Source organism: Salvelinus namaycush, chromosome 34 (genome assembly GCF_016432855.1).
Source record: "Salvelinus namaycush isolate Seneca chromosome 34, SaNama_1.0, whole genome shotgun sequence".
NCBI classification, from domain to species: Eukaryota; Metazoa; Chordata; class Actinopteri; order Salmoniformes; family Salmonidae; genus Salvelinus; species Salvelinus namaycush.
Genome location: NC_052340.1, coordinates 2,000,781 through 2,028,764, shown reverse-complemented (window position 1 = coordinate 2,028,764; position 27,984 = coordinate 2,000,781). Strand labels below are relative to the sequence as shown.

At 41.4% G+C, this 27,984-nt stretch overlaps 2 protein-coding genes across 4 annotated transcripts; both read left to right on the top strand.

Moving 5' to 3' along the window:
* The first annotated feature begins 1,962 nt into the window (after positions 1-1,962).
* On the top strand, positions 1,963-13,452 carry LOC120028867 (E3 ubiquitin-protein ligase RNF169-like). Of its 3 annotated transcripts, XM_038974119.1 has the most exons (5): positions 1,963-2,387; positions 2,969-3,039; positions 8,391-8,500; positions 8,719-8,821; positions 12,177-13,452. In XM_038974119.1, the coding sequence occupies exons 1-5, from the start codon at positions 2,000-2,002 to the stop codon at positions 13,398-13,400; spliced, it is 1,896 nt and encodes a 631-aa protein (XP_038830047.1). In that variant the 5' UTR covers positions 1,963-1,999; the 3' UTR covers positions 13,401-13,452. The 3 variants fall into 3 exon arrangements, with proteins under 3 accessions (XP_038830047.1, XP_038830048.1, XP_038830049.1); XM_038974121.1 differs by lacking the exons at positions 1,963-2,387; positions 2,969-3,039 and adding an exon at positions 7,908-8,268; XM_038974120.1 differs by lacking the exons at positions 8,391-8,500; positions 8,719-8,821.
* A 5,636-nt stretch (positions 13,453-19,088) lies between these two features.
* On the top strand, positions 19,089-27,567 carry LOC120028352 (probable signal peptidase complex subunit 2). Its single transcript, XM_038973570.1, has 5 exons — positions 19,089-19,201; positions 24,616-24,699; positions 24,820-24,980; positions 25,914-26,048; positions 26,243-27,567. The coding sequence occupies exons 1-5, from the start codon at positions 19,163-19,165 to the stop codon at positions 26,427-26,429; spliced, it is 606 nt and encodes a 201-aa protein (XP_038829498.1). The 5' UTR covers positions 19,089-19,162; the 3' UTR covers positions 26,430-27,567.
* The last annotated feature ends 417 nt before the right edge of the window (positions 27,568-27,984 follow it).

Sequence of the window (27,984 nt, the reverse complement as noted above, 5' to 3'; positions counted from 1 at the left end):
CAGTCAGATTGCCTGCCCATAGAGCCCCACATTGGAGGTGTCATAATACCTATAAAACCTAGTGGTCAAACAGGGAAATGGTTCCAATCGTTTTTCTACCATACATTTTTCCTATAGGGAATTTTAGTAGAGACACTTAAAATAAGGGTTGGGTTTTGTGTAGGCTTACCCTGGTGTATCTGAGAGTCAATACAGGCAAATTAAGGTGCCCTCTTCACGACTGTCTTGGTGTGTTTGGACCATGATAGCTCGTTGGTGATGTGGACACCAAGGAACTTGACATTTTCGACCCACTCCACCACAGCCGGGTCAATGTTAACGGGGGCCTGTTCGGCCACCTTTTCCTATAGTCCACGATCAGCTCCTTTGACTTGCTCACATTGAGGGAGAGGTTGTTGTCCTGGCGCCACACTGCCAGGTCTCTGACCTCCCTGTAGGCTGTCTTATCGTGGTCGGTGATCAGGCCTACCACTGTTGTGTCGTCAACAAACTTAATGATAATGTTGGAGATGTGTTTGGCCACGCAGTTGTGGGCCGAGTTTGGGAAACCCTGCCCTAGGGGCTTGGCGTGTGCAGGCTATTCCAAGGCACGAACTCCGCTAATCCGGTAAAATAAATCAAGCACACCCAATTTGTGTTCCTCTGCTGTCGTTGATGCATTGAGTGACTGGGGGGGATTGTTTTCAAACATAGCGATAGGGACAGAGACGGAAGAGAGACACCCCACTCCCTCATTTTTTGGGGTTAAATTACAGTCAATCAGGCACAGATAGGGCTCTACCTGTGCAGAGCAAACTCCCCTTTGCCTCCAAAGTGCCCTTTTCGGTGGTGGTATACAAAACATTTTCATCTATGTTTCAGAACCAAAAAGCTCATTTTGATTGTTGACCAATGACCAGTCATCACCATTGGCGCGCACCTTGTTTAATTTCCTCCAGTTTTGCCTGGCAAAAACAAGTAGGCCTACGTTATCATCCAAATAAAATACCATTTAGAAATCTACTACTCATTTATAGCCAGAAAAATAGGCTACCTGACGATTTGATTGACAATTTTCATATTTCAGATAGGCCTAGTTTGGGTGGCTACTGGCTATATGCCTAAAGATGAGCAGCTGTAAAATCGCACTACCTTCAATATTATGCGATGAAGATGTAACATATTCTGGCAAATTTATTACGTTATTTGTGAGAAAGAACAGGGCTTACAGGCTGGCAGCTTGAACTAGCACTCTGCAGGCAGGCACGGTGCGGGCATTAAGAACATCCAATCCTGCAACCTCTGCTATAAGTAGTCTGCATGATTTTGCTTGCTCTGGACTCCAGAGAAGTCACATAATATATCCCTACTTGATATTGGCTGCTAGCATGAATGAGTGTCAGCTCCAAATGCAGGTGTAAAACGCAGTTTATTTCTGTAGCCTAGCTTGCGTTTTGAAAATGCATCACGGTTTATGGCGGTAATGACAGGCTATACATTTGGGAAGCAATTGTGCGCGCATGTTCGCATCTGCAGACGCGCGTGCATGCGCGGAGGTCACACGTTTTTTTGCTACTCCCTTTTGAGGGGCGCTGGTAAAAGTTTGAATACGTGATAGTGGTAATATTTGGGTTGGATATAGTAATGGTAGGCTACAGTATTTATTGCAATCTTCAATTTTGACTGGAATTGTGTTGGTCATTGTTAGTAAGTGCATAATTTATTCCAGTTCAAAATAGTTACGCAAAATACTTTACTCATCATATTGTGCTGCTTACCTCTTTTTATTGTAATAATTTCTTAACAAGTTCCTGATCGCGTTAGTGGGACATTTCTTTTGTTTTGAGCACTAAAGGTATGTGCATGGATCAATGAACTAAGTAGACCAGACCCAGCTGATATTACACTGGTATCTATGGAACCACCCCTTACGAAGATCGGAACTGACAATGGTTTTCAATGGTAAACGGCCTGAGTAACTTATCTTCATTTATCCACCATCTTTGGTAGGGAGAGACCAATGAAAATGGCGGCGACAGGGTCTGCCAGATCCACTAGTGGATTAAGGCAAAAATACAAAGCCAGGCCCGCCGATATGCTGAACACTCGGACACATTCGCAGCTGCTAACCCTGGACGAGGCAAGGTGTCCGGTTTGTTCGGAGATTTTATTGGAGCCCGTAACTATGCCATGTAGCCACTCGGTGTGTCTGCACTGTTTCAAGCGGACTGTGGAATTTACCAGTTTGTGCTGTCCCCTCTGCCGGCTGCGAGTATCCAGCTGGGCCCGTAAACAGTCCCGGGAGAAAAGCCTAGTGAACATCGAACTTTGGGAAATTGTTCGAAAGAGTTATCCACAACGATGCAAGAGGAGAATGGAGCAGAGAGACTGTGAGACTAGTGGAGAAGGTATGCTTTTTGGACAACAATTCCGTTTTAGGCTGTTCTGTACATTTGTGTATGTCGTGAGGATTTTGTCCAGTGTTATTAATTTGTGTCCTTGTAAGGCTACCTGCCATTATGATCACGAACACAATGTAGGAAAGCATATTGGCTTTTATTCGCGGCATAAAAAACATTTTATCGCGGCAAACATTTCAACTGACAGTGGTTAACGATTATGTTACTTTGTTTTACAATGATATAATTAGGAATTAGAACGGTTTCTCGTACATTGTAACACATTCTATTCAACTCGGGGCTATGCGTTCTTCCGTACGCGCCTTGGATGGTCATTCCATAGAACCAATAGGCTATTGTACAATGCTGGAGAGAGAACAAGACCAGTCAGTTCTGATATACTATTCTAAGCATAGAAACTTTGGCTGTGACTTGCCCAGACTTGGGGCTGGGGTGTTTTTCAATGTAATATGTTACGGAATTTTGTGAGTACCTGTTCTATCCAATGGTTCCTAAACCTTTTTGACCCAGCTCTTGTTTTGAGAAAATTTGAGTGATTTTTGATAACTTAAATGTTTTATTTTTCTCAGAGATTTTCAGCTCGCCTGCTCAGGTATCCAAATCTGGAGAGATCCGACTGGAGTATGGAAAGCAAGTAAAGGTAATATGGATTATTATAAACTGGGTGGTTTGAGCCTTGGATGCAGAAAGATGTGGTATATCATACCATATACCATGGGTATGACACAACATTTATTTTACTGCTCCAATTACGTTGGTAACCCATTTATAATAGCAATAAGTCATCTGGGGGGGGGGGTTGTGATAAGTAACCAATATACCATGGCTGAGGACTGTGTCCTAGCTCTCCACGTTGAGTCATGCCTATGAACAGCCCTTAGCCATTGTATATTGGCCATATACCACACCCCAGGCCTTATTTCTTGTTAACATTTTCTTTTTAACATGCTATTTACAGAAGTGTTGTTGTACAATGCCCCTAAACCCATCAAAAGTATATAGTATCCAAGATGGCATAGTAGTCAGACGTCCTTTGTCCTCGTCGTGTCCCGTGTGTGTGTGTGTGTGTGTGTGTGTGTGTGTGTGTGTGTGTATATATATATATATATATATATATATATATATATATATACATATTTACATATTTTCTTCGCATATCTTTTTATATATTTTTTTTCTAAAAACTCAACTTCAAAGCACTCTCCTGCAACCCGCCTCACCAATTACAAAAAAGAAATAAAAAATACTTTTCACCTCAAATCTGAAATCCACAACAGAAACTAGCCAAAAGTTAGCCAGTTCACTGTTAGTATTCAGCTAACCACGGTTGGCGGTCATCAGCTATCCTTTAGCTCGAAAAGCTATCGCCAGTTTTGTACAACGCGACTCAGACCAGAGCATACCAGACCTATTTTCTCTCCATATCCCCGGATCTCTACCGCAAGCTCTGGACATTTACACCTGGATCTTGCAGCTAGCTAGCTGCTATCCGAGTGACTATTGGCTAACATTGGTTCCAGAGAAAACATCAATTATTCCGGAGCTAGGCAGCTGAAGAGTTCCATCAGCCACTCCTCGGCTACAATCTCCTATCCGGACCCGTTTTACTGCCGATGCAGAGCCCCACCGGGCCTTCACGACTGGACTACCGACGTTATCTGCCCGAGGGAGTTATCCAACTGGCCCCTCTGTCGCGACGTAACCTGAACGCCCATCTGCGGCCCGCTAATCGTTAGCAGCCGATAAGACAGCTATCTGAATAGGTCGACAATTTTCTTGGGCCACTAGAACTATTTTGCCAATTGGATTGGTCCCCTCTACCACACGGAACCCCACTAATCTACCGATGGAAACGCAGGAGGTGGCTAAAAACAGACCTCCATCTTCTGCCAGCTTGCTACCCATGGCCCGGCTAGATGTCTGAATCGCCGTGACCCCAACCAACCTCACTACTCACTGGACACTTATGATCACTCGGCTAAGCATGCCTCTCAATGTCAATATGCCTTGTCCATTGCTGTTCTGGTTAGTGTTTATTGGCTTATTTCACTGTAGAGCCTCTAGCCCTGCTCATTATACCTTATCCAACCCACCCACACATGCGATGACATCACCTGGTTTCAATGATGTTTCTAGAGACAATATCTCTCTCATCATCACTCAATGCCTAGGTTTACCTCCACTGTATTCACATCCTACCATACCTTTGTCTGTACATTATACCTTGAAGCTATTTTATCGCCCCCAGAAACCTGCTCCTTTTACTCTCTGTTCCGGACGTCCTAGACGACCAATTCTCATAGCTTTTAGCCGTACCCTTATCCTACTCCTCCTCTGGTGATGTAGAGGTGAATCCAGGCCCTGCAGTGCCTAGCTCCACTCCTATTCCCCAGGCGCTCTCTTTTGATGACTTCTGTATCCGTAATAGCCTTGGTTTCATGCATATTAACATTAGAAGCCTCCTCCCTACGTTTGTTTTATTCACTGATTTAGCACACTCTGCCAACCCAGATGTCCTAGCCGTGTCTGAATCCTGGCTTAGGAAGACCACTAAAAACTCTGAAATCTCCATCCTTAACTACAACATTTTCAGACCAGATAGAACGGCCAAAGGGGGCGGTGTTGCAATCTACTGCAGAGATAGCCTGCAGAGTTCTGTCCTACTATCCAGGTCTGTACCCAAACAATTTGAACTTCTACTTTTAAAAATCCACCTCTCTAAAAACAAGTCTCTCACTGTTGCCGCCTGCTATAGACTATGCTCTGGACACCATATGTGAACTGATTGCCCCCCATCTATCTTTAGAGCTCGTGCTGCTAGGTGACCTAAACTGGGACATGCTTAACACCCCAGCCATCCTACAATCTAAGCTTGATGCTCTCAATCTCACACAAATTATCAATGAACCTACCAGGTACCACCCCAAAGCCGTAAACACGGGCACCCTCATAGATATCATCCTAACCAACTTGCCCTCTAAATACACCTCTGCTGTTTTCTACCAAGATCTCAGCGATCACTGCCTCATTGCCTGCATCCGTAATGGGTTAGCGGTCAAACGACCTCCACTCATCACTGTCAAACGCTCCCTGAAACACTTCAGCGAGCAGGCCTTTCTAAACGAGCTGGCCCGGGTATCCTGGAAGGATATTGACCTCATCCCGTCAGTAGAGGATGCCTGTTTTTTTTTATTTTTATGCATTCCTCACCATCTTAAATAAACATGCCCCATTCAAGACATTTAGAACCAGGAACAGACATAGCCCTTGGTTCTCTCCAGACCTGACTGCCCTTAACCAGCACAAAAACATCCTATGGCGTTCTGCATTAGCATCGAACAGCCCCCGTGATATGCAACTTTTCAGGGAAGTTAGAAACCAATATACACAGGCAGTTAGAAAAGCAAAGGCTAGCTTTTTCAAGCAGAAATTTGCTTCCTGCAACACAAACTCAAAGTTTTGGGACACTGTAAAGTCCATGGAGAATAAGAACACCTCCTCCCAGCTGCCCACTGCACTGAGGATAGGAAACTCTGTCACCACCGATAAATCCACTATAATTGAGAATTTCAATAAGCATTTTTCTACGGCTGGCTATGCTTTCCACCTGGCTACCTCTACCCAGGTCAACAGCACTGCACCCCCCCAGCAACTCGCCCAAGCCTTTCCCATTTCTCCCTCTCCCAAATCCAGTCAGCTGATGTTCTGAAAGAGCTGCAAAATCTGGACCCCTACAAATCAGCCGGGCTAGACAATCTGGACCCTTTCTTTCTACAATTATCTGCCGCAATTGTTGCAACTGCTATTACTAGCCTGTTCAACCTCTTTCGTGTCGTCTGAGATTCCCAAAGATTGGAAAGCCGCTGCGGTCATCCCCCTCTTCAAAGGGGGGGGGGGGGGCACTCTTGACCCAAACTGCTACTGACCTATATCTATTCTACCCTGCCTTTCTAAAGTCTTCGAAAGCCAAGTCAACAGATTAGCGACCATTTCGAATCCCACCGCACCTTCTCCGCTATGCAATCTGGTTTCAGAACTGGTCATGGGTGCACCTCAGCCACGCTCAAGGTCCTAAACGATATCTTAACCGCCATCGATAAGAAACAATACTGTCCAGCCGTATTAATTGACCTGGCCAAGGCTTTCGACTCTGTCAATCACCACATCCTTATCGGCAGACTCGACAGCCTTGGTTTCTCAAATGATTGCCTTGCCTGGTTCACCAACTACTTCTCTAATAGAGTTCAGTGTGTCAAATCGGAGGGCCTGTTGTCCGGGCCTCTGGCAGTCTCTATGGGGGTGCCACAGGGTTCAATTCTTGGGCCGACTCTCTTCTCTGTATACATCAATGATGTCGCTCTTGCTGCTGGTGATTCTCTGATCTCTACGCAGACGACACCATTCTGTATACTTCTGGCCCTTCTTTGGACACTGTGTTAACAACCCTCCAGACGAGGAGGCCATACAACTCTCCTTCCATGGCCTCCAACTGCTCTTAAATACAAGTAAAACTAAATGCATGCTCTTCAACCGATCGCTGCCTGCACCTGCCCGCCCGTCCAGCATCACTACTCTGGACGGTTCTGACTTAGAATATGTGGACAACTACAAATACCTAGGTGTCTGGTTAGACTGTTAACTCTCCTTCCAGACTCACATTAAACATCTCCAATCCAAAGTTAAATCTAGAATTGGCTTCCTATTTCGCAACAAAGCATCCTTCACTCATGCTGCCAAACATACCTTCGTAAAACTGACCATCCTACCGATCCTTGACTTCGGCGATGTCATTTACAAAATAGCCTCCAATACCCTACTCAATAAATTGGATGCAGTCTATCACAGTGCCATCCGTTTTGTCACCAAAGCCCCATATACTACCCACCACTGCGACCTGTACGCTCTCGTTGGCTGGCCCTCGCTTCATACTCGTCGCCAAACCCACTGGCTCCAGGTCATCTACAAGACCCTGCTAGGTAAAGTCCCCCCTTATCTCAGCTCGCTGGTCACCATAGCAGCACCCACCTGTAGCACGCTCTCCAGCAGGTATATCTCTCTGGTCACCCCCAAAACCAATTTCTCCTTTGGCCGCCTCTCCTTCCAGTTCTCTGCTGCCAATGACTGGAACGAGCTACAAAAATCTCTGAAACTGGAAACACTTATCTCCCTCCCTAGCTTTAAGCACCATCTGTCAGAGCAGCTCACAGATTACTGCACCTGAACAGAGCCCATCTATAATTTAGCCCAAACAACTACCTCTTCCCCTACTGTATTTATTTTGCTCCTTTGCACCCCGTTATTTCTATTTCTACTTTGCACATTCTTCCACTGCAAATCTACCATTCCAGTGTTTTACTTGCTATATTGTATTTACCTCGGCACCGTGGCCTTTTTTTGCCTTTACCTCATTTGCACACATTGTATATAGACTTATTTTTCTACTGTATTATTGACTGTATGTTTGTTTTACTCCATGTGTAACTCTGTTGTTGTATGTGTCGAACTGCTTTGCTTTATCTTGGCCAGGTCGCAATTGTAAAGGAGAACTTGTTCTCAACTAGCCTACCTGGTTAAATAAAGGTGGGGGGGAAAAGAGAGAACTATGTGTTTGAGACTTAAATTAGAGAACATTTTAATACATTGATATCATCTTATTCCTATTCTCGAATTCCATAGTTGTAGATGGGCACACAACACATTGATTTTAAACAACCACAGGTCATGTGAATGATCCCTTGGGTTCAGTTACTATCAGTAAGAAGGAATTTTTATTTTTCAGTTACCAATGAATGAAGAGAAAGAGGGGAGGAGGAAAGTCCTCCACAACAGAAAAGAGGAATGTGGAACTCTCAAGCACTTTCAAGATCCTGTTAGTTTTATCTTGTAACAATCATATGAATAGCTTGTTGAATAGATTGCTCCTATTGGTATGCCAACACATTGATGAATAAGTGTAAACATGATGCTGAGATATACAGCCTTTTCTTCCAGTTCTTTGGGTTGCTGTCAGACTCGGAGAATGAAGAACCCGTTGGGAAGAGAACCAGAAATGTGTCTGCATTTGTTAGAAGAACAAAGACCTCGGCAGACTTCACAAGAGAGTACTGAAATCCCCTTGCTTCTATTATCAATGTTTGTTTTGTTTTTTTACGTTGAAGGCTCCTTGTAAACTTGAATAATCATGTTGCTCACATTTACTTAATGCTGCAGTATTGATTCTTTGCACACATACATTTTCAAAGCCATTGAACGATTGATGTTACATTGAATGTTTTTTCTACTTATATTCAGTTATTTACTTAGTCCACTTTTCCCTCAGTGGTCTACAGACGAATGTGGTGCAGCGAAGCCAGAGCTGTACCGATACAGAGGAGGGAAGGCGAAAAATTAGGGTGTCTACTCATCTTCCTGGACTGGACAAGGTATAAAGTTGGGCTTTTAAAGGAAGATTTTATTCCCTAAAATGGTCGGAGTTGTTTATTTCTGAAATGCTTAAAAAGGTCCCGAACAGTCATTATGGTTCCCATGTAAAATAGCCTTTTGAGTGACTAAAATACTGTATCACTCATATTTTTGGGTAATAGAAAAGCTCAAAATTGTAGACATTCTTTTCTATCATGGCTAATTTCTCTCATGGCTTACTACCAGGAAGTTTGAGAAGAAGCTGAGTGGGCTGGGAGTTTATATTCATGAGCTTGTCTTGACTGACAGCTCTTTGATACTCCTACGTCAAGAAACTTTGATGCAAACAACATTGAAATTGGCATGTCTTTTCTGATGCGGTTCGTAGCAGCACAAACCAATGTGCTGACATGACGACTGCGTCAGTTTTGAACGACCCCCCCCCCCCACCCCTTTGTTCCATGCTGGCTGAAGAGCTAGCTTGCCAGTAACTAGCGAACACCAGACACCAGATGAAAGGGGAGACCTAAGTATCTTTGCTATATATGAATAGTTTAAACTTGTAATATTTGCTGACACCCTAAAGTCAAATGTTGGCACCAGTAGAGTAGCTATCTAGCTACAGTGCCTTCAGAAAGTATTCACACTCAACTTTTTCAACATTTTGTGTTACAGCCTGAATTTAAAATTGATTCAATTGAGATTTTGTGTCACTGGCCTAAAGTGCATAACGGAAGTATTCAGACATCTCAACTTTTTCCACATTTTGTTACGTTACAGCCTTATTCTAAAATTGATTAAATTAATGTTTTTCCTTATCAATCTGCACAGAACACCCCATAATGAGAAAGCGAAAAATAGGTTTTTAGAAATTGTAGCAAATTTATGAAAAAGAAAAAAACTACCTTATTTACATAAGTATTCAGACCCTTTGCTATGAGACTCGCAATTTAGCTCAGGTTCATCCTGTTTCCATTGATCATAATTGAGATGTATCTACAACTTGGAGTCCACCTGTGGTAAATTCTATTGATTGGACGTGATTTGGATAGGCACACACCTGTCTCTATAAGGTCCCACAGTTGACTGTGCATGTCAGAGCAAAAACCAAGCTATGAAGTCAAAAGAATTGTCCGTAGAGCTCCCAGACAGGATTGTGTCGAGCCACAGATCTGGGGAAGTGTACCAAAACATATGAATTATTGAAGGTCCCAAAGAACAGTGTGGCCTCCAAGCCTGCCGCCCGGCCAAAATGAGTAATCAGGGGAGAAGGGCCTTGGTCAGAGAGGTGACCAAGAACCCAATGGTCACTCTGACAGAGCTCCAGAGTTCCTCTGTGGAAATGTGAGAACCTTCCAGAAGGACAACCATCTCTGCAGCACTCCACCAATCAGGCCTTTATGGTAGAGTGGCCAGACGGAAGCCACTCCTCAGTAAAAGGCACATGACAGCCCACTTGGAGTTTGCCAAAAGGCACCTAAAGGACTCTCAGACCATGAGAAACAAGATTCTCTGGTCTGATGAAACCAAGATTGAGCTCTGGCTTGAATGCCAAGCGTCATGTCTGGGGGGGGACCTGGCACCATCCCTATGGTGAAGCATGGTAGTGGCAGCATCATGCTGTATAGTTACTCCATAATACTAACCTAAATGAGAGTGAAAAGAAGTAAGCCTGTACTGAATAAAAAATATTCCAAAACATGCATCCTGTTTGCAATAAGGCATTAAAGTAAAAGTGCTAAAAATGTGGCAGAGAAATTAACATTATGTCCTGAATACAAAGGATTATGTTTGGGGCAAATAAAATAAAAAACACATCACTTCATATTTTCAAGTATGGGGGTGGCTGCATCATGTTACGGGTATGCTTGTCATCGTCAAGGACTAGGGCGTGTTTTTTTTTTAAAGAAATGGAATAGAGCTAAGCACGGGCAAAATCTTAGAGGAAAACCTGGTTGTCTGCTTTCCGATAATTTACTACAATAACCTAAAACACAAGGTCAAATACACTGGAGTTGCTTACCAAGACGTTCCTGAGTGGCTTTGTTACATTTTTACTTAAATAGGCTTGAAAACCTATGGCAAGACTTGAAAATGGCTGTCTAGCAATGATCAACAACCATTTTGAATTATTTTAAAAGAATGTGCAAATATTGTACAATCCAGGTGTGCAAAGCTCTTAGCAAATTACAGCTGTGAGGTAAGTCTAAGACATTTTGAATTCAGTCCAGGGGTAAGAATACTTTCTGAAGGCACTGTATGCAAACCACGCCCCTCCGCAAACTTGCCTTCTCCGCTGTTGGTTACAAGGCGGTACTTATTTTAAATTAGGTAAGAGAATCTCATAGTGAGGGTGATGTCCAATGTTTCCTCTAAGCTGTGTGTGTGCACAGGACTGCAGGGCAGAAGAAATGCCAGGCCACGCAGAGGGGAAAGAGATTGAACTTCACTGAGTTCACCCCATTAGTTTGCAATATATAGATCAATGTTTTTTTCTGTGATCAAATCAACATTATCAGTCCCTTTTCAATGCAACAAACCAAATCTAACTTTCCTAAGATTGAGTCTGTGATTTTGTTGCAGGCATAGCCAGAGTGCAATGCAGTACAATTCGCCCGGGTAGCCCATGAGGGGTCTTTCAATAACCTGCAAGTGAATGAATGCGCTTTTCAGATCAGAGCTGCGCATGTTGACATGTATTGATATTGTTTGCTAGTTAGCGAGTTACTAGCCCAGGTGTAGGTCAGGAATGGGGAGTTACTGCTTCCGACAAGAGCACAAAACGTGTAGGCTACATTTCAAGCTGTCTTTGAAAAACCAGTCAGGTATTAAGCTTATGTCTATTTTGAGACTGGCTTGAATATGCAAATAAGCCAATAGGCAGAGGGGTAGCCTACAGTGTCTAATTCTCTGTATGGTAATAATAATACATTTTATTTTGTAAAGTGGTTTCTTGCATCATACAATACAATGCAATTTACACTCACCTATTTGGCTCATGGTGTTAGACTAAGTAAAAAATCATACATTTATGTCAAGCCCTTCATAATGTTAAAATGTTTTTGAAAGTGTTATGAAATGTAGGCCTGTAATTTGCTCCGTGCCCCAAAAACTTTGGGGGAACATTGGTGATGTCACCCTATCATTTAATAATCCTGCCTTCTTGAATCTAAGTGTTTGACAGGGGATGGGACCAGTAACTTTATGATCTAACTTGATCAATGTAGAAGCAACAGTAATTTTTTTGTGCTTTGGTCATCATACATTGATCTGGTTTCACCAAAATCATCCAATTTCATGAAAAGTATGATTTTGACTTCATGACCTTTAAAACATTGCTCTTCCTTTTTTTGTTGGTTTGTTGTCTCTGTACAGGCAAGTATTGCTCTCAGCTACAATGCAGGAATCCTTCTGTCCTCTGAGAACAGCCGATCTCTTTCGGCACCCATAATTGTCCAAGACAAGAGGCATAGCTGGCGTGGCGTCATCATGGCTTCATCAACACCTTTTATGGTCCCCCAGTCGAAACAGGAGAGGTCCGTTAGCCCTGAGAGCAATGACAGTATCTCTGAGGAGCTGAATCACTTCAAGCCAATAGTGTGCTCGCCGTGCACCCCACCAAAGCGACTACCCGACGGGCGAGTGATGGAACCCACAATTGTGAAGTCCACCCCACGGAACTTATTCCGCAGGCTGGAGAGGCCCACCAGCTATGAAGCCAGCCCTACTATCCTCCAGAAATGGAAGCAGATAGAGGTGGACCGTCAGTCTGTCAAAGTGACCTCAAAGGGCACCTTGACCAGCCCCATAAACGTGGACCTTGTTTTCAAACCAAGCCCTGTAGAGAAGGACGGCAAGCCCTGCAGCTGCGCTCTAGCAGCAAATAAGGGAGAAGAACACTTGGGTAGGTGTGCCAAGACTGATTCCTCTGGGCAAGAGAATGAAATAACTTGTATACATAATACACAAAGACTGATATTTTACCAGACCGTTGGAGAGACAGCCCTCCATCAAAAACAATTCACAAAGTTTCATACTCCGTTTGTACCTTTAAACAGTGAGGAGACTGTAACAGAGTGTGGGGTTTCTTCGGAGTCTGTGGTGATACCTGTATCACATTGTGGACCAACTTCAATTAATCAAAATCCAACCTTAGTCCCACACAATATAAATGACAGTGTTAGGGGTTGCAATCTTAAATCAAAGGACTCACAGGATCAGAGAAAATATTTGGACAATAGAAACTGTGCCCAGAACAAACCTACCTCGAGGGGTAAGAAGAGGAGGCAGAAGACCAAACACCTGGAAGAGACAGAGTCTGGACTCAAGAGGCCAAGATCCCAGAGCCAATATGGTTTCAATATAGATTGTGCACAGGCTGACCTGTACATTCAACAGGTACAGCAAGAGAGTGAGGATAGAGAGCTAGCGTTGAATCTTCAAAGACAGTTTGACAGGGAACAGCAACAAGTAGACAAGCAAAAGACCAGTTTTGACAAGTACTTTCTCCGGTCCTGCAGTGAAAACAGAATCGAATGCAATCCACGTAGATCAGGAAGAATTTCCAAAAGGAATGAGCACTTTTATTGCAATTATTAAATGGTTATTCTTGTGCTTTTTTTAAATAATAAAAATCTGCCAACTTCTTGCATACAAGAACTATACTGTTTTTACTGACCATGTTCCAAATTCAGTGCTTTTAAAGATTAACTTAAATTTAGTTTCTACGAACATGATTTTGCTGAACATTATTATTTTCTTCTCGTTTGCAGTTACTCGTGACAAAATGTAAAAACACTACATCCTATATTTCTGCAGTTCATGCACTGAGAAAAAACGAAATGATTCACGGCATGAGGTTGTGTTGATTCATACTGTGCAGACAATTAAATCTTTGTGTTCAGGGTCATGTATGATTCTGATTCCAGCTCAGCCAAGGATGTGGACATGATCTAGCGCTATTACTTTCTCAGACCCTTCATTCAGATTCCCATTAACCCAGAAGAGTAACATCCTATTGATTATTTCATGTTCCACATGTTCCTTTCTGCACCAACGATGCACTTAGCACCTTTGTGATGTTTTGGGAAACACTTGTAACATCTTCGTGCATTAGGAATGATGCATTGTTAAAACACACGTAAAATGTAAGTTCCATTACAGTGACACCTTGCCCAGTTTATATCCTTGGCTCAGCTAAAATATTTTGCACACAGACAGTGTCCATTGGCACCTCAATCGCTCTGTATCTCATTGCCTTTTATAGCGGAATTTATTTGACATAATTTGGTTTTAGTTGAAGGTATATTCAGCGATGTGGTTTTACCATGAACAGCTGGGCGTCTTGTGACAGAGTTGCACAGATTATCAAATTTAAGTCATATTGATTTGTGTCTGTCAATGTTAGACAGTATTTGCCAGAGTAGTGGTTAACATTGCAGAGACCCCATCAATAAGATTTAATGATCTGACAATCTGGGCAGAAAAATTGCATTGCAGGCAGCCTGAAACGTGTGGGTGTTGAGGTGTACAGCCGCTCACACTTTTCGGTTGCACTGCAGCTTCTGGCCATGTCAGATTGTTGAGTTAAAGGATCAGTGTGGACAGGTTAAATATATGCAATATGTGTAAACTGCTGAAAACTATTACAGTAATATTGGAAAGGGGTACAATAATGTTTTTTGGAGGATGATTTTCTGATCAAATTCAATACCGTATGTGTATTTTCTGTCAATCGTATGCCCACACTTCTACCTCAACCCTCACTGTTGCGATTTTGCATTTTTCTCAAATGATTTATGCCCTCTTATTGACTACTACAAACTAAAATGGATCTGCATGTGTATGGTACAACTTTACAAAGATGTAGCACTGCCAAAGCTTATAGTTTTGATCTATATTAATTATAGGTTATAGTATGGTGGTAATTAGGACAACTTTTTTATGCAATATTTCTATTGGAGAATCCACGTTAATATATTTCATCAGCATTGTTATTTTTCTAATCTTTGAGTTGTAGTTACTATATTGTTTGAGACGCTTATTCAAAGGGCTATTATTTTATCTGAGAAATGTCTTTCCATATTCTATTTGATTCTTGTTTTCTTGAAGATGTATATTTTTCCAATGGCATATGCCAAAATATTAGCTTTAATGTCATTACTACTTAAATGTTTAAGTATAAGATATTGCAATATTAATATGCACATTAGGTACACATACTTGTATAGTTTTTTTTACATAGAGTTTTTAAATAATCAGATTCATATTTTAGTATTGGAGGGGAAGTTGGTGCCAAATGGAAATAGGTTAGTGCAAAATGGCTGATTTCTGTCGACTGTGTCATACATCTGCAGTTTTGTTTACTTTCCTGATTTAAAGATTAGGTTATTGATTCTTTATAGTAATCAGAATGTACCACTTGTATAGCCTACATGATTAATTGACAGCGCTGTACTTTGAAGGAAACAACTTGTTCGGATCATGTCCATTCACATTCTGAAGGAACTGTGAAACACAACCCATTCAAACGCAACTGAGACCTGAAAGACATTTTCATTCAAGCTCGTCTCGTTTTAACTTTCATTTGAAGTATGTAAAGAGGTTGGCACATACAATTGAAGTCAGAAGTTTTTACATACATACACCTTAGCCAAATACATTTAAACTCAGTTTGTCACAATTCTTGACATTTAATCCAAGTAAAAATTCCCTGTCTTAGGTCAGTTAGAGCACCACTTTATTTTAAGAATGTGAAATGTCTGAATAATAGTAGAGAGAAGGATATATTTCAGCTTTTATTTCTTTCATCACATTCCCAGTGGGTCAGAAGTTGACATACTAATTGAGTGTATTTAATAGCATTGCCTTTGCCTTGTTTTGGGTAGCCTTCCACAAGCTTCCCACAATAAATTGGGTACATTTTGGCCCATTCCTCCTGACAGAGCTGGTGTAACTGAATCAGGTTTGTAGGCCTCCTTGCTCGCACACGCTTTTTTAGTTCTGCCCACAAACGTTCTATAGGATTGAGGGCAGGGCTTTGTGATGGCCACTCCAATACCTTGACTTTGTTGTCCTTAAAACATTTTGCCACAACTTTGGAAGTATGCTTGGGTCATTGTCCATTTGGAAGACCCATTTGCGACCAAGCTTTAACTTCCTGACTGATGTCTTGAGATGTTGCTTCAATATATCCACAAAATGTTCCTTTCTCATGATGCCATTTATTTTGGGAAGTGCACCGGTCCCTCCTGCAGCAAAACACCCCCACAACATGATGCTGCCACCCCCGCGCTCCACGGTTGGAATGGTGTTCTTCGGCTTGCAGGTCTCCCCCTTTTTCCTCCAAACATAATGATGGTCATTATGGCCAAACAGTTCTATTTTTGTTTCATCAGACCAGAGGACATTTCTCCAAAAAGTTCGATCTTTGTCCCCATGTGCAGTTGCAAACCGTAGCATGGCTTTTTTATGGCGGTTTTGAGCATTAAGCAGCTGCTTCTTCCTTGCTGAGCGGCCTTTCAGGTTATGTCGATATAGGACTCGTTTTACTCTTGTACCTGTTTCCTCCAGCATCTTCACAAGGTCCTTTGCTATTGTTCTGGGATTACTTTGCGCACCAAAGTACGTTCATCTCTAGGAGACACAATGCATCTCCTTCCTGAGTGGTATGACGGCTGCGTGGTCCCAGGGTGTTTATACTTGCGTACTATTTTTTGTACAGATGAACGTGGTACCTTCAGGCGTTTGGAAATTGCTCCCAAGGATAAACCAGACTTGTGGAGGTCTAAAATATTTTTTCTGAGGTCTTGGCTGATTTCTTTTGATTTTCCCATGATGTCAAGCAAAGAGGCACTCAGTTTGAAGGTAGGCCTTGAAATACATCCACAGGTACACCTCCAATTGACTCAAATGATGTTAATTAGCCTATCAGACGCTTCTAAAGCCATGACATAATTTTCTGGATTTTCCCAAGCTGTTTAAAGACACTAAGTTGACTGTGCATGTAAACTTCTGACCCACTGGAATTGTGATTCAGTGAAATAATCTGTAAACAAATGTTGGAAAAATTAATTTTGTCATGCACAAAGTAGATGTCCTAACTGACTTGCCAAAACTACAGTTTGTTATCAACTTAGAAATGTGTAGAGTGGTTGAAAAATGAGTTTGAATGACTTTAGGCTTCAACTGTATGTTATTCTGTATGTTTATTTTCTCCAGTATCTGGTATTGAAATGTTTGAATGCTGAATGTCTTACCAAGACATTGATTTGACCACTCAACACATTGACAGGATTGATAATATAATATTAGTCATTGATTTGCATTGGAGGTCATACATAAATTCCCCAAAATTTAAATAAATATGAGTTATTATATCTTCAAATCATTCATTTGAACATTTGAACTTCAGTTTCTAGCTAAATTCAATAAATCTTACTCTCTTTAAGCTTCTATTTTTCTTCCTCAAGCTAATTTTCTTGTAGCTATAAGTAGGGCCATGCTTTTTAGTACATTTTTTGTTTTGTTGCCACTTTACATTTAATAGTATTTCCAGCAATGTCTACTAGCCTTGATGCAGGTATAAAACCCTAGGACATGTTTTAATTGACACAAGTTGTTTCCAATCAATCACTACAGTTGTGTATTTGGTGGGGATGATGACCTAAACCAGGGGAGGCATTGCTCTGCAAATCTTAATTGCACAACACCTAAGAGCAACTCCCTCCAAGTACATGTAAGGCACTGCATCTCAGTGCTAGAGGCATCACTACAGACCATGGTTCAATTCCAGGCTGTATCACAACAGGACGTGATTGGGAGTCCCATAGGGCGGCGCACAATTGGCCCAGTGTCGTTAGGGTTTGGCCGGGGTAGACCGTCATTGTAAATAAGAATTTGGTCTTAACTGACTTGCCTAGTTAAATAAAGGTTAAAAAAACATTGGGACCCTAGGACCCCGGGCCATTATTACACTAACAATTATATGCCATAGAAAACACTTAAAGGGTGACTGCACTTCCTGATTTGGCATTGCTTTTCATCAATACACATTAAGGAATGCACCGGGCATGACTGAAGGCAAACAAGAGTTGTGGTTTGATTTGGGTGTGTCTTTTCCATTCAATCACAACAAACAAGGGCAGTATTGAGTACATCGAGTTAGCAAAACTAGCTTAGGTTAACAAAGTTTTGAAGTTGAGGACTTCTCTGCTCATGACTGACTTGCCATCTCAAGATGGTTAACTAATTCAGTTCTATGTGTAGGCTAAAGCCTGCGCTGACTTAGTGTTAGTCATGCTGACAGCACCTAGTTAGCATTGCCTGGTGATAACTGTAGCTGGCTATCATATCTGTAACAAAAATATAAATGCAACAATTTCAAATATTTTACTGAGTTACAGAACCTATAAGGAAATCTGTCAATTGAAATTAATTAATTAGGCCCTGATCTATGGATTTCACATAACTGGGCAGGGGTGCAGCCATGGGTGGGCCTTGGAGGGCATAGGCCCGCCCACTTGGCAGCCAGGCCCACCCACTGGGGAAATCCATAGATTAGGGCCTAATTAATTAATTTCAAATCCTTCAATGAACTGTAACTCAGTAAAATCTTTGAAATTATTGCATGTTGCATTAATATTTTTGTTCTGTATACATACTAGACAGAGAAATATCTATATTCCCCCCTCAATTTCATCGTGAAAACTAAAATGATATTTTTGGTCTTAATTTAAGATTGGGGTTCAAATCAGGTTTTAAGAAGATAAATTGTCGATGTGGGCAGGGTTTATGACTTTGCGGCTTGCCCAGATTGTTAACGAACATGTGAGCTGGGCGAGCTAAAATGAGGGGCTTCGATTTATCTGGCACGCATGCCCATTTCAAAGCCCACGGTGAAATCACCTCATAACAAAAGTGACTTAATTAAGCACGTGGAGTAATGTGTAGGATTATGTATATTCACATGCAAATGTGATTGCTTTTGATTTTTTTTTTAAATGTGAAGATATATTTTATGGAACTGAGATCTTGTCTGTTTCTGGTTGATGCACCATGCTGCCTTGTTAACAACATGACCGAGCTGCGCAGATTACTGTTCGGTTTACGAAGGGTGCTCCTCCCTCAGCGCTTTTGCCCGTTCATGTCACGGGCCAATGCCGGTGCCCCGCGGTTCTGCATAATCGCATCCGACCATTGACTCCTCATTCTTTGTTTGAACCGTGGGGGTCAATAAAAACACTCAACATCGCTTCCGTAAACGTACGTCGTTCCTAGTTAGTTTGGTTGGCTGCAAAAAATATGATTTTAGCCAATCACATTGTTCCAGGTCACCCACAGCAAATGTACAGGAAGGAAAGATGGCAGCCAGAAATGGGAAGAATGGTCTACTTGAGAAAGTAAGAATTATATTACACTAATTCATGCTACACCGACTTTGTTCATTTTATAAGACACAGAGATCGGAAATTAAACCTGTCATGCTTGGGTATTTTTCAATAGTTGACCGCCTAGCCAATATTGTATTACGCCACGACAGGCATGTCTACTAGTAACAGACAGACCGTTCGTTTTGAGTTTAAGCTAACATTAACGGTAGTTAGCAAGCTAGTTTTACTTTCTTGAAGGAAGTAAAGGAATTGGCTATCCAAATAACGTGGGCTGTAGCGGTAACGTTGTTTGTATGTTCTAATTTCAAGAGGAACGCAGATCTGCTTTGAAGTGAGGGAAGCTTGTTGACCAGCTAGCTAACTTGGATAAGCTATGGCTAGCCTAGCATGGTAATGGCCAATATTATTCCTCGTTGTTGGCTTCCCAGATGTTAACACTACGCGCTGGATAGCTAGCTAGGAAACTATAGGTAGCATATGCTGACAAACTTCACTAGATGTAAAGTTATAGTGACTAGCTACAGGAACTAGATAACCAGTAATTCTATACTGCAGCAAGCAACAATTTAACCGTACTATCTTGGATTGCATTCATTGTAACAGTGCAATTGTTTAACAATTGGAGCCTGGTATTAACTTCTTTTTTTTTTGCCTGGAAACCCGACGTTCAATTGCATTGAATTCTACTTTACCAGTTGGTCCTTTTGGCGGTAGGAATGTGAGACCATATATCCACTGGAAAGTAGTGCTGAGCAATAAGTCCTTTTTTTTTTAGGTCGGTTCGGTTACCCCCCCTCCCCCCTATATTAAGGTAAAACAAACAAACATTTGAGAATATTAAGGGGAATTCCGAAGCCAGAAATCATATATATATAAAATACACAAAAAGCATTCCAGGTGAATCTGGTTGAGAATGGCAAGTGTGCAAAGCTGCCATCAAGGCAACGGGTGGCTACTTTGATGAATATGAAACACTTTTTTGGGGTTACAAACCTAGTTCTTAACATGATTTCTCTCATCAATGATTCAATTTCTCTCTAGAAAATGCCCATTGGGCTCACACACAAAACATACACTAATGGAATTCAAGTTTTTGAACAGATGTTTAATATCTGGGGGGCAAAAAATATATTGGTTAATCGCTCAGCACTACAGGAAAGTATAATTACATAAACTATTGAAAGCACTGGTATTGCCGAAAGATTTATCACCTGAAGCATGCGCTCAAGATAAAAAATGCATGCATACTTGGCAAATTCGTGCACGTGAATATGGTTCTGCGCATGCTTCAGGTGATGGAAATCTGAACACACTACCAGTTCTATGAGAAGTAGATGTAATTATACTTTCCTTTGGATATATTCTCACATTCCTAAATATTATTTTACTCAACATTCTAGCTTGTAGAGGTTGTGAGAATTTTCCTGTTTTTAAATGCTCATATCTGCCTGACATAGAATGCAATTCAACGTCAGGTTTCCAGGCATTTTATAATGTATGACCCGAGAGATTATCTAAATATGTTGTGATTATCAAACTTGCATTTTAGGACTGGATGAATGAGTGTCAGTGAAAATGTAGCTAGGCTATATGTAAAGGTCTAAAGCCGTGTTCACATTGGCAGTTTGAAGTAGAGATGCACGTTTTTTTGGTGAACATATCGGAATGTGTAAAACCGATGGCAAAGCTGACGTGCATACCTAATATAACCAATTACCGTCAGTCACACAATTAGTTAGATTGCACACAAATAGACTTTATTTAAGTTTCACATGATCTGTGTGTGTATGTATTTGTGTATATACCTGTGCCGAAAGGTCCCAGAGTCTGCAACACCACCAAGCAAGCGGCCCCATGAAGACCAAGGAGCTCTCCAAACAGGGCAGGGACAAAGTTGTGGAGAAGTACAGATCAGGGTTGGGTTATTAAAAAAAAATCTGAAACTTTGAACATCCCACAGAGCACCATTAAATCCATTATTAAAACATGGAAAGAATATGGCACCACAACAAACCTGCCAAGGGACTGATGTCCACCAAAACTCATGGACCAGGCAAGAAGGGCATTAATCAGAGGCAAAAAAGAGACCAAAGATGACCCTGAAGGAGCTGCAAAGCTCCACAGCGGAGATTGGAGTATCTGTCCATAGGACCACTTTAAGCTGTACACTCCACAGAGCTGGGTTTTATGGAAGCGTGACCAAAAAAAAAAGCAAAAGGCATGTGGGAGACTCCCCAAACATATGGAAGAAGGTACTCTGGTCAGATAAGACTAAAATGGAGCTTTTTGGCAATCAAGGAAAACTGTCTGGCGCAAACCCAACACCTCTCGTCACCCTGAGAACAACCTCCCCACAGTGAAGCGTTTTGGCAACATCATGCTGTGGGGATGTTTTTCTTCGGCAGGGACTGGGAAACTGGTCAGAATTGAAGGCATGATGGATGCCGCTAAATACAGGCTAATTCTCGAGGGGAAACCTGTTTGTCTTCCAGAGATTTGAGACTGGGATGGAGGTTCACCTTCCAGCAGGACAATGAGCCTAAGCATACTGCTTAAGCAACACTCGAGTGGTTTAAAGGGAAACATTTAAATGTCCTGCAATGGCCAAGTCAAAGCCCAGATCACAATCCAATTCAGAATCTGTGGTATGACTTAAAGATTGCTGTACACCAGCGGAACCCATCCAACTTGAAGGAGCTGGAGCAGTTTTGCCTTGAAGAATGGTCAACGATCCCAGAGGCTATATGTGCCAAGCTTATAGATACATACCCCAAGAGACTTGCAGCTGTAATTGCTTCAAAAGGTGGCTCTACAAAGTATTGACTTTGGGGGGGTGAATAGTTATGCACGCTCAAATGATTACAACCCCCCCCCCCCCCCCCCCCCAAAAAAAAATCTATTTCAATTCCAGGTTGTAAGACAACAAAATAGTAAAAATGCCAAGGGGGGTGAATACCAAAAGATTTACTTTCGCAAGCCACTGTACATGACCTAATGACGCCACGTAAAATTTTGCACTACACGTGCAACACAGCATTCTTAACTTAGCCCACAATGTCTGCTGCGTGGATCAAGCAGTAAAGTCGAGCAGTCATTTGATTGAGTTGTCTCGCTGAAACTTTGCAAAATCTATTAAAGCCAAGGTAATGGAGTTCATTGCCCTTGACAATCAACCATTCTGTCGTGGGTGATGTTGGCTTTCGCCGACTGGTCGAGCTACACTACCAAGTGCGCTATTTTTCAGATGTTTCCCTACCGGACTTATAGCGTCACTGCTATTAGCTTCATGGCATACATACTATGGAACGCCGTTTGGGTCTTTGCGTGTCAAAAAATATACAGTAGAACTGTCAAAGCTGTACAAAAAAGTCTGCAAACACCGGCCATGAACGATGTGTTGGTAATAAAGCATCATTTGTTCGACCGCAACTTCTGGCGTAGCTAGCTTTAACTTGGTACCTAGCTAACACCAATACAACCAGCCTGAAAACAATAACCAGTAGAAACTGCAGTCATTTTCATTATTCTTAGCAATGATTTAGGAATCCTTGTAAGTATTAGCTAGGTTTCCACTTGTTGTTCGCCTATTGAAATTGAACTTCAGTTCATGAAAATAAATAGCTAGCCAGCTACTTAAAGCTAATGTTATAAGCAGCCAGCTGGATTCATCTGGCTAGTGATGCTCGACCGGACCGGGTTATGTGTTGTGAAGCTAGCCACAATAAGGATTAGGCACAATAGTGGAATTTGTGTTTTACCTTCAAAATAAAAGTATGCCATTGACAGTGATGCAAAATAATACAAATAGTAGAATTATGCCATATTTTTATTTTGAAGGCTAACTACAAAGTCCACTGTTGTGGCTAATCCTTATTGTGGATAGCTTCACAGAGGGTCCGAACACCGTTAATCAAAAAACTGTCTTATAAATTAGGGTTATTTTAGAGGATGACATCTAGCTATATAGTTAGCTAACTATAGCTACTGAAACAGATTGTCGTTTTGGGGGAAGAACATTGTTTGCATCCATGAGCTAGCTAGCTTTTTAAATTAGTATGTGTCGTGCTGTCATATTCAGGTCTTGATTGACACGTCAAATAGTGTTGTTTGACACGTTAAAGAGTATATATTTTTTTACACGCAAAGACCCAAACGGCGTTCCCTAGCAAAGACCCAAACGGCGTTCCATAGAAATCCTGGTTGAGAATGAAACGACTGAACAAATGAACAACAAAACAGCACAGCAAATAAGTAAAATAAATTGGTTTTGATTATGTTTTACTGGTAATGGGGACATGCGTAAATGCCAACTAAATAACTTTTTGTTGTTGAGTGTAACCTTTTATTTAGCTAGGCAAGTCAGTTAACAAATTCTTATTTATAATGACGGCCTACCCTGGCCAAACCCGGACGACGCTGGGCCAATTGTGCGCCGTCCTATAGGACTCCCAATCACGGCCGGATGTGATACAGCCTGGTATCGAACCAGGGACTGTAGTGATGCCTCTTGCACTGAGATGCAGTGCCTTAGACGTGTGTGTTAACTATTTAACTGTACTAGAATGCATAAAAGGGTGCTAAAATTTTAAGTATTGTTTTTTTTTGGCATGGAAAATATTAGATATCGGTATCGGCTAAAAATCAGTGCATCATTAGTTTGAAGTGACTCAAAATCTATTGATTTGCATGTCCGATTCAAATCTTTTAGTTTTCATGCAGTCTGAACAGCCACAAGGCACATGGAATCTGACCTGATTCCTGGCCATGTGACTTGTCTATATTTGCCCTCAAGTGGTTTTTAGACTGTTATTCAGCATACCTTGTTGCTTGCTAGCTACTCTGACTTTTTGTCAAGAACATGTGGTAGCTAACAAGCTAGTTAATTGTTTACAAACAAATATAGTGAATGTGCTAGAAAGCAAAACAGCTACCTAAGCTAGGACTCATTTTGAAAGTTGGATCATCTTATATCCATCCTTTGGCTTTGTGTTGTTATCCTATGATTTTGAACATTCAAAGCAAATGGGAAAAGTCCATGGCAGGCATTGTCACCTTAGCATGCTACATAACTTCCTGAGTGATAGGAAGCACAAACACCACCACCAATCAGCCTACACCAATGCGCACGAGCACACACACCCCTCATTACTATGACAACTAGCATAGCCTTGTCAGCAAATGACTGCTGTCTAAACAAACACACACACACATCTGATTTGGTCACTTGTAAACTTGATGTTTGTACAGTCAGTCCAAAATAGATTAGAAAAACAAAACTGATTTTGAGCATTAAGGCCTGCAGTGTGAACAAGGCATTATTGTCATCTAACATGCCCCTGCAATAGGAGTTTGTTGCAGGAGGAGGAAACTAACTGTCAAGAACTGTGTTGCTCATACTATTGACCGTTGTCATTTGTTTTCAGTGGAGGATTGATGAGAAACCTGTGAAGATTGACAAATGGGATGGTGCGGCTGTCAAGAATTCTCTTGATGATGCAGCGAAGAAGGTTTGCATATAGTACAATGAGGGGGAAATGTACACACAGACAAATTAGCTAATTTCCAGTCTCTTGTATGGTTTTGACATTTTACATCTGTTATGATCATATTCTTCCAACATTCATCAGGTGCTCTTGGAGAAGTATGGTTATGCCGAGAACTTCAATCTCGTCGATGGACGTCTCCTCATTTGCACAATCTCCTGCCTCTTCGCCATCGTAGCTTTAATTTGGGACTTCCTTCATCCATTCCCTGACTCCAAGCCAGTCCTGGCAATCTGTGTCATATCATATCCTTTTAAGGGGAAAAAAATAATGAAACTGCTGCTTTGTCACAATAGGAGACATGCGTAAAGATGGCATGAGTGCCTACAGTTTGAGGTAATTTACTACTACGACCACCGCCATGATTCCTCGTCACACTTACCACTGTACAATACGCCCCATCTACATGATCCAACTAAAGTTAGCAAATATTAATTGTGGGAAGTGTGTGGAGGAATGATGGCAGTGTTGATTGTGCTAAATGATGTCAAACTGTGCCATCGTTGTGCACGTAAACTTTATTCTATGTCATTTAATTTCTACATTCCATTGGTGTAATGCAATCCTAACACGCCTTATTGCTTTTAGAAAACAATTCATCCAACTGTGGATATTGCTTTAAAGGCCTCTACAGTTTATTTATTTTGTGTCCACTTGTGCATTTTGACATTTACAGACTGATGATAACATGTTTTTGATGGGTTATTATTACCCAAATTTACATTATCACGGCTTACATGCTGACCACACCGCTCACGTGTGGTCCACACTCCAGTCCAGTTGGTAGTGGTAATGCACCACTGCCACTATGCGGTTGGTTGCCAACCACCATATAAATTCCGAATTAGACGCCTGAAGGAGGAGAGAGAACCAGAAACAAACTTGTACCCTTTAATCTGTGGATTAATTGTGCATTTCAGGTAAAATAACAACCCAATGTTTATATCCCAGGACAAATTAGCTAGCAACAGCAAGCTAGCTAGCTAAATTGCCATAATGTTTAATGCTTTTCAACCTGTCCCAAATGTGGGTGGACAAAATGAACATGTGTGCAATATCACACGTGGACATGTGCGCGGTCTGGTCAGCATGTTAGTAACTTAATTGTTCTTCTCAAAAATGTCCGTTATTGGATTCTGGAATTTATATATCCATGTTTTCCCTAACTGGATCCTTACGTATTTCATAATGATGGGCTTTCTAACCTTATACACCTCCTACCAAGAAAAGAACATCTTCCTCGTTTCTGTCCAGAAAGATCCCGCAGGCATGGACCTTGACCACACCTGGCAGCTTTCATCTAGTCTGAAAAGGTACTTTTTTGGGGGGGATGGTTTACCTTTTGTGCATTTTTTTTGTTGTTGGTTCTATCACATTTTCTGAGATGATGCCTGGTAATGTTTTTAATTTATCTTGATATTGAAAAGTCCTGCCTAGCAAATTTGTTTGCTTGTTTTAATTTTCAAGTGTTAACAGTGTGTGGTGTTGTGACTTCTACTCTCTGCAGGTTTGATGACCAGTACACACTAAGAGTGTCCTTCACAGATGGAAAGTCCAAACACACACGGGAGCAAGAGATCACAAAGTCTGTGGGGGTTTTCTTTGACGGGAACGGAACGCTGGTCATGGACCAGTTTGAAAAGTGTGTGTCGAAACTCCATAATACCTTGGCCACTGAAAAGAAGACAAAATAATAATGATCAGACCTTTACAATGCTGCACCACACTGGCATGAACTGCAGTAGAGCACACTGGTATTGTACAATCCTGGGTGCATTTGGATTAGTTATTGGTTGTTATAAAAGTCTGCACGCCAGCATTTGTTGTCTATTGTTATAATTGTCCAATAAATTTGAGGGTTGTCATTATATCCCCCCCCCCCATATGTTTACCTTGATACAAGTTTCATCTAGACATTGCTTTGAGGACCCTTAGGACAACTTAACAAAACTTGAGTGGTGCAAAAAAAAAAATGCATCTTCCTTGAATGGCTGTTAAAAATTAAGAGATTGGTCTTCTTTGACTTTTCTTCCCCACATTTTATGCTTTAGGACAAAGCCTTACGTAATGCGTGCAGTGAATGACCGGATCATTTTTGTTGGAAATTATGTTAAATTGTCCCGAAAGCCTTATTCAACTACTGTCCTTTTAAAAGCTTTGCAATTCTACATGTATGTCTTTTTTTTTAATGGATTTTGTTACCATAAGGCTTTAAAGGGCAAAAGAAATGATCTGGAGGGACTGTATCCATACATTTCGTAGTGTCGCCACCATGCCTCTCTTCAGTACATGGTTTGTTGGAATCCGTTTAGGTGGAACTGCCACGTCCTTTTGCGATATTACAACAAAGACATTACTTCGAACAATGTATTTTTTTTTTCTCCGGATATTGCACATCACTGCATGTGTGATAGCACAGCAGAGTATGTACTGCAATTAAATTTTTCATTATGTTGCTGGATGCTCATCTCCTTTTGAAAAACATTAAAAGGACTGGGGGGTGACCAGTAGCGCTGTTTCACCTTTTGCGGCTCTCCGCTTTAAAGCAGGGTTAATTGTTTTGATGTACATGTTTTTGTCAACGGTTTGAAAATGAAATGATATTGATCAGTTATCCTCACTCAAGAGTGCATGACCATTTTAGAGACTTAATTTATATTGTGAACGTTGGATGATATTCCTGGATAGTTAATTTCTCTGTAGTATGACTTTAAAAAGTGAGTGCTACAGCGACTTTGCCATTTTTGTCCGTAGGTTTTTGGCTTTAGCAACCTTATTGTACGTACCTGTTCATTTCAGTTTCAAATAAAGTTAGAAGGCATTTTTACATTGTCTACTTTTTTTGTTCTGTGTTTCAATGAATAGGAGTGCTGATCTGGGCTTGTATCCAGTGTCACAGAGTAGAAAATTGCTCGTAAGTGCTGAGAGTAGAGATGTTTTACTCTTAAGGGGTAAAAATGAAAGCTATGCATGAAGCCTTAAGTCGAGTCCCACCTAGTCGACAGATATTTAGGAGACCTCGTGAGCTGTCTTAACCAGTTATGAGTTACCAGCAGGTGTCTTGATAAAAAGGCAGCAAGTCAGTGGTTCCTGTGCCACAGACAGGAAGTTTCTTTGGAGTTGTTGAAAGAATGTTTTATTTCTATGTGATCAACCCATAAATGATCTAGACCTACATGCAACAGTAGGCCTATCTCTTGCGGGTTTGACAATGATTTCACTCACGTGTAATTCACATGACATACAGTG

What these genes read in the sequence shown, in the direction of transcription:
- LOC120028867 (XM_038974119.1), top strand. Translation starts at nt 2,000, where the DNA reads ATGAAAATGGCGGCGACAGGGTCTGCCAGATCCACTAGTGGATTAAGG. An exon ending in CTGTGAGACTAGTGGAGAAG is followed by an intron (nt 2,388 to 2,968) that starts GTATGCTTTTTG and finishes TATTTTTCTCAG; the next exon opens with AGATTTTCAGCTCGCCTGCT. An exon ending in TCGGCAGACTTCACAAGAGA is followed by an intron (nt 8,501 to 8,718) that starts GTACTGAAATCC and finishes CTTTTCCCTCAG; the next exon opens with TGGTCTACAGACGAATGTGG.
- LOC120028352 (XM_038973570.1), top strand. Translation starts at nt 19,163, where the DNA reads ATGGCAGCCAGAAATGGGAAGAATGGTCTACTTGAGAAA. An exon ending in AGAATGGTCTACTTGAGAAA is followed by an intron (nt 19,202 to 24,615) that starts GTAAGAATTATA and finishes ATTTGTTTTCAG; the next exon opens with TGGAGGATTGATGAGAAACC. An exon ending in CTGGCAATCTGTGTCATATC is followed by an intron (nt 24,981 to 25,913) that starts ATATCCTTTTAA and finishes CTGGATCCTTAC; the next exon opens with GTATTTCATAATGATGGGCT.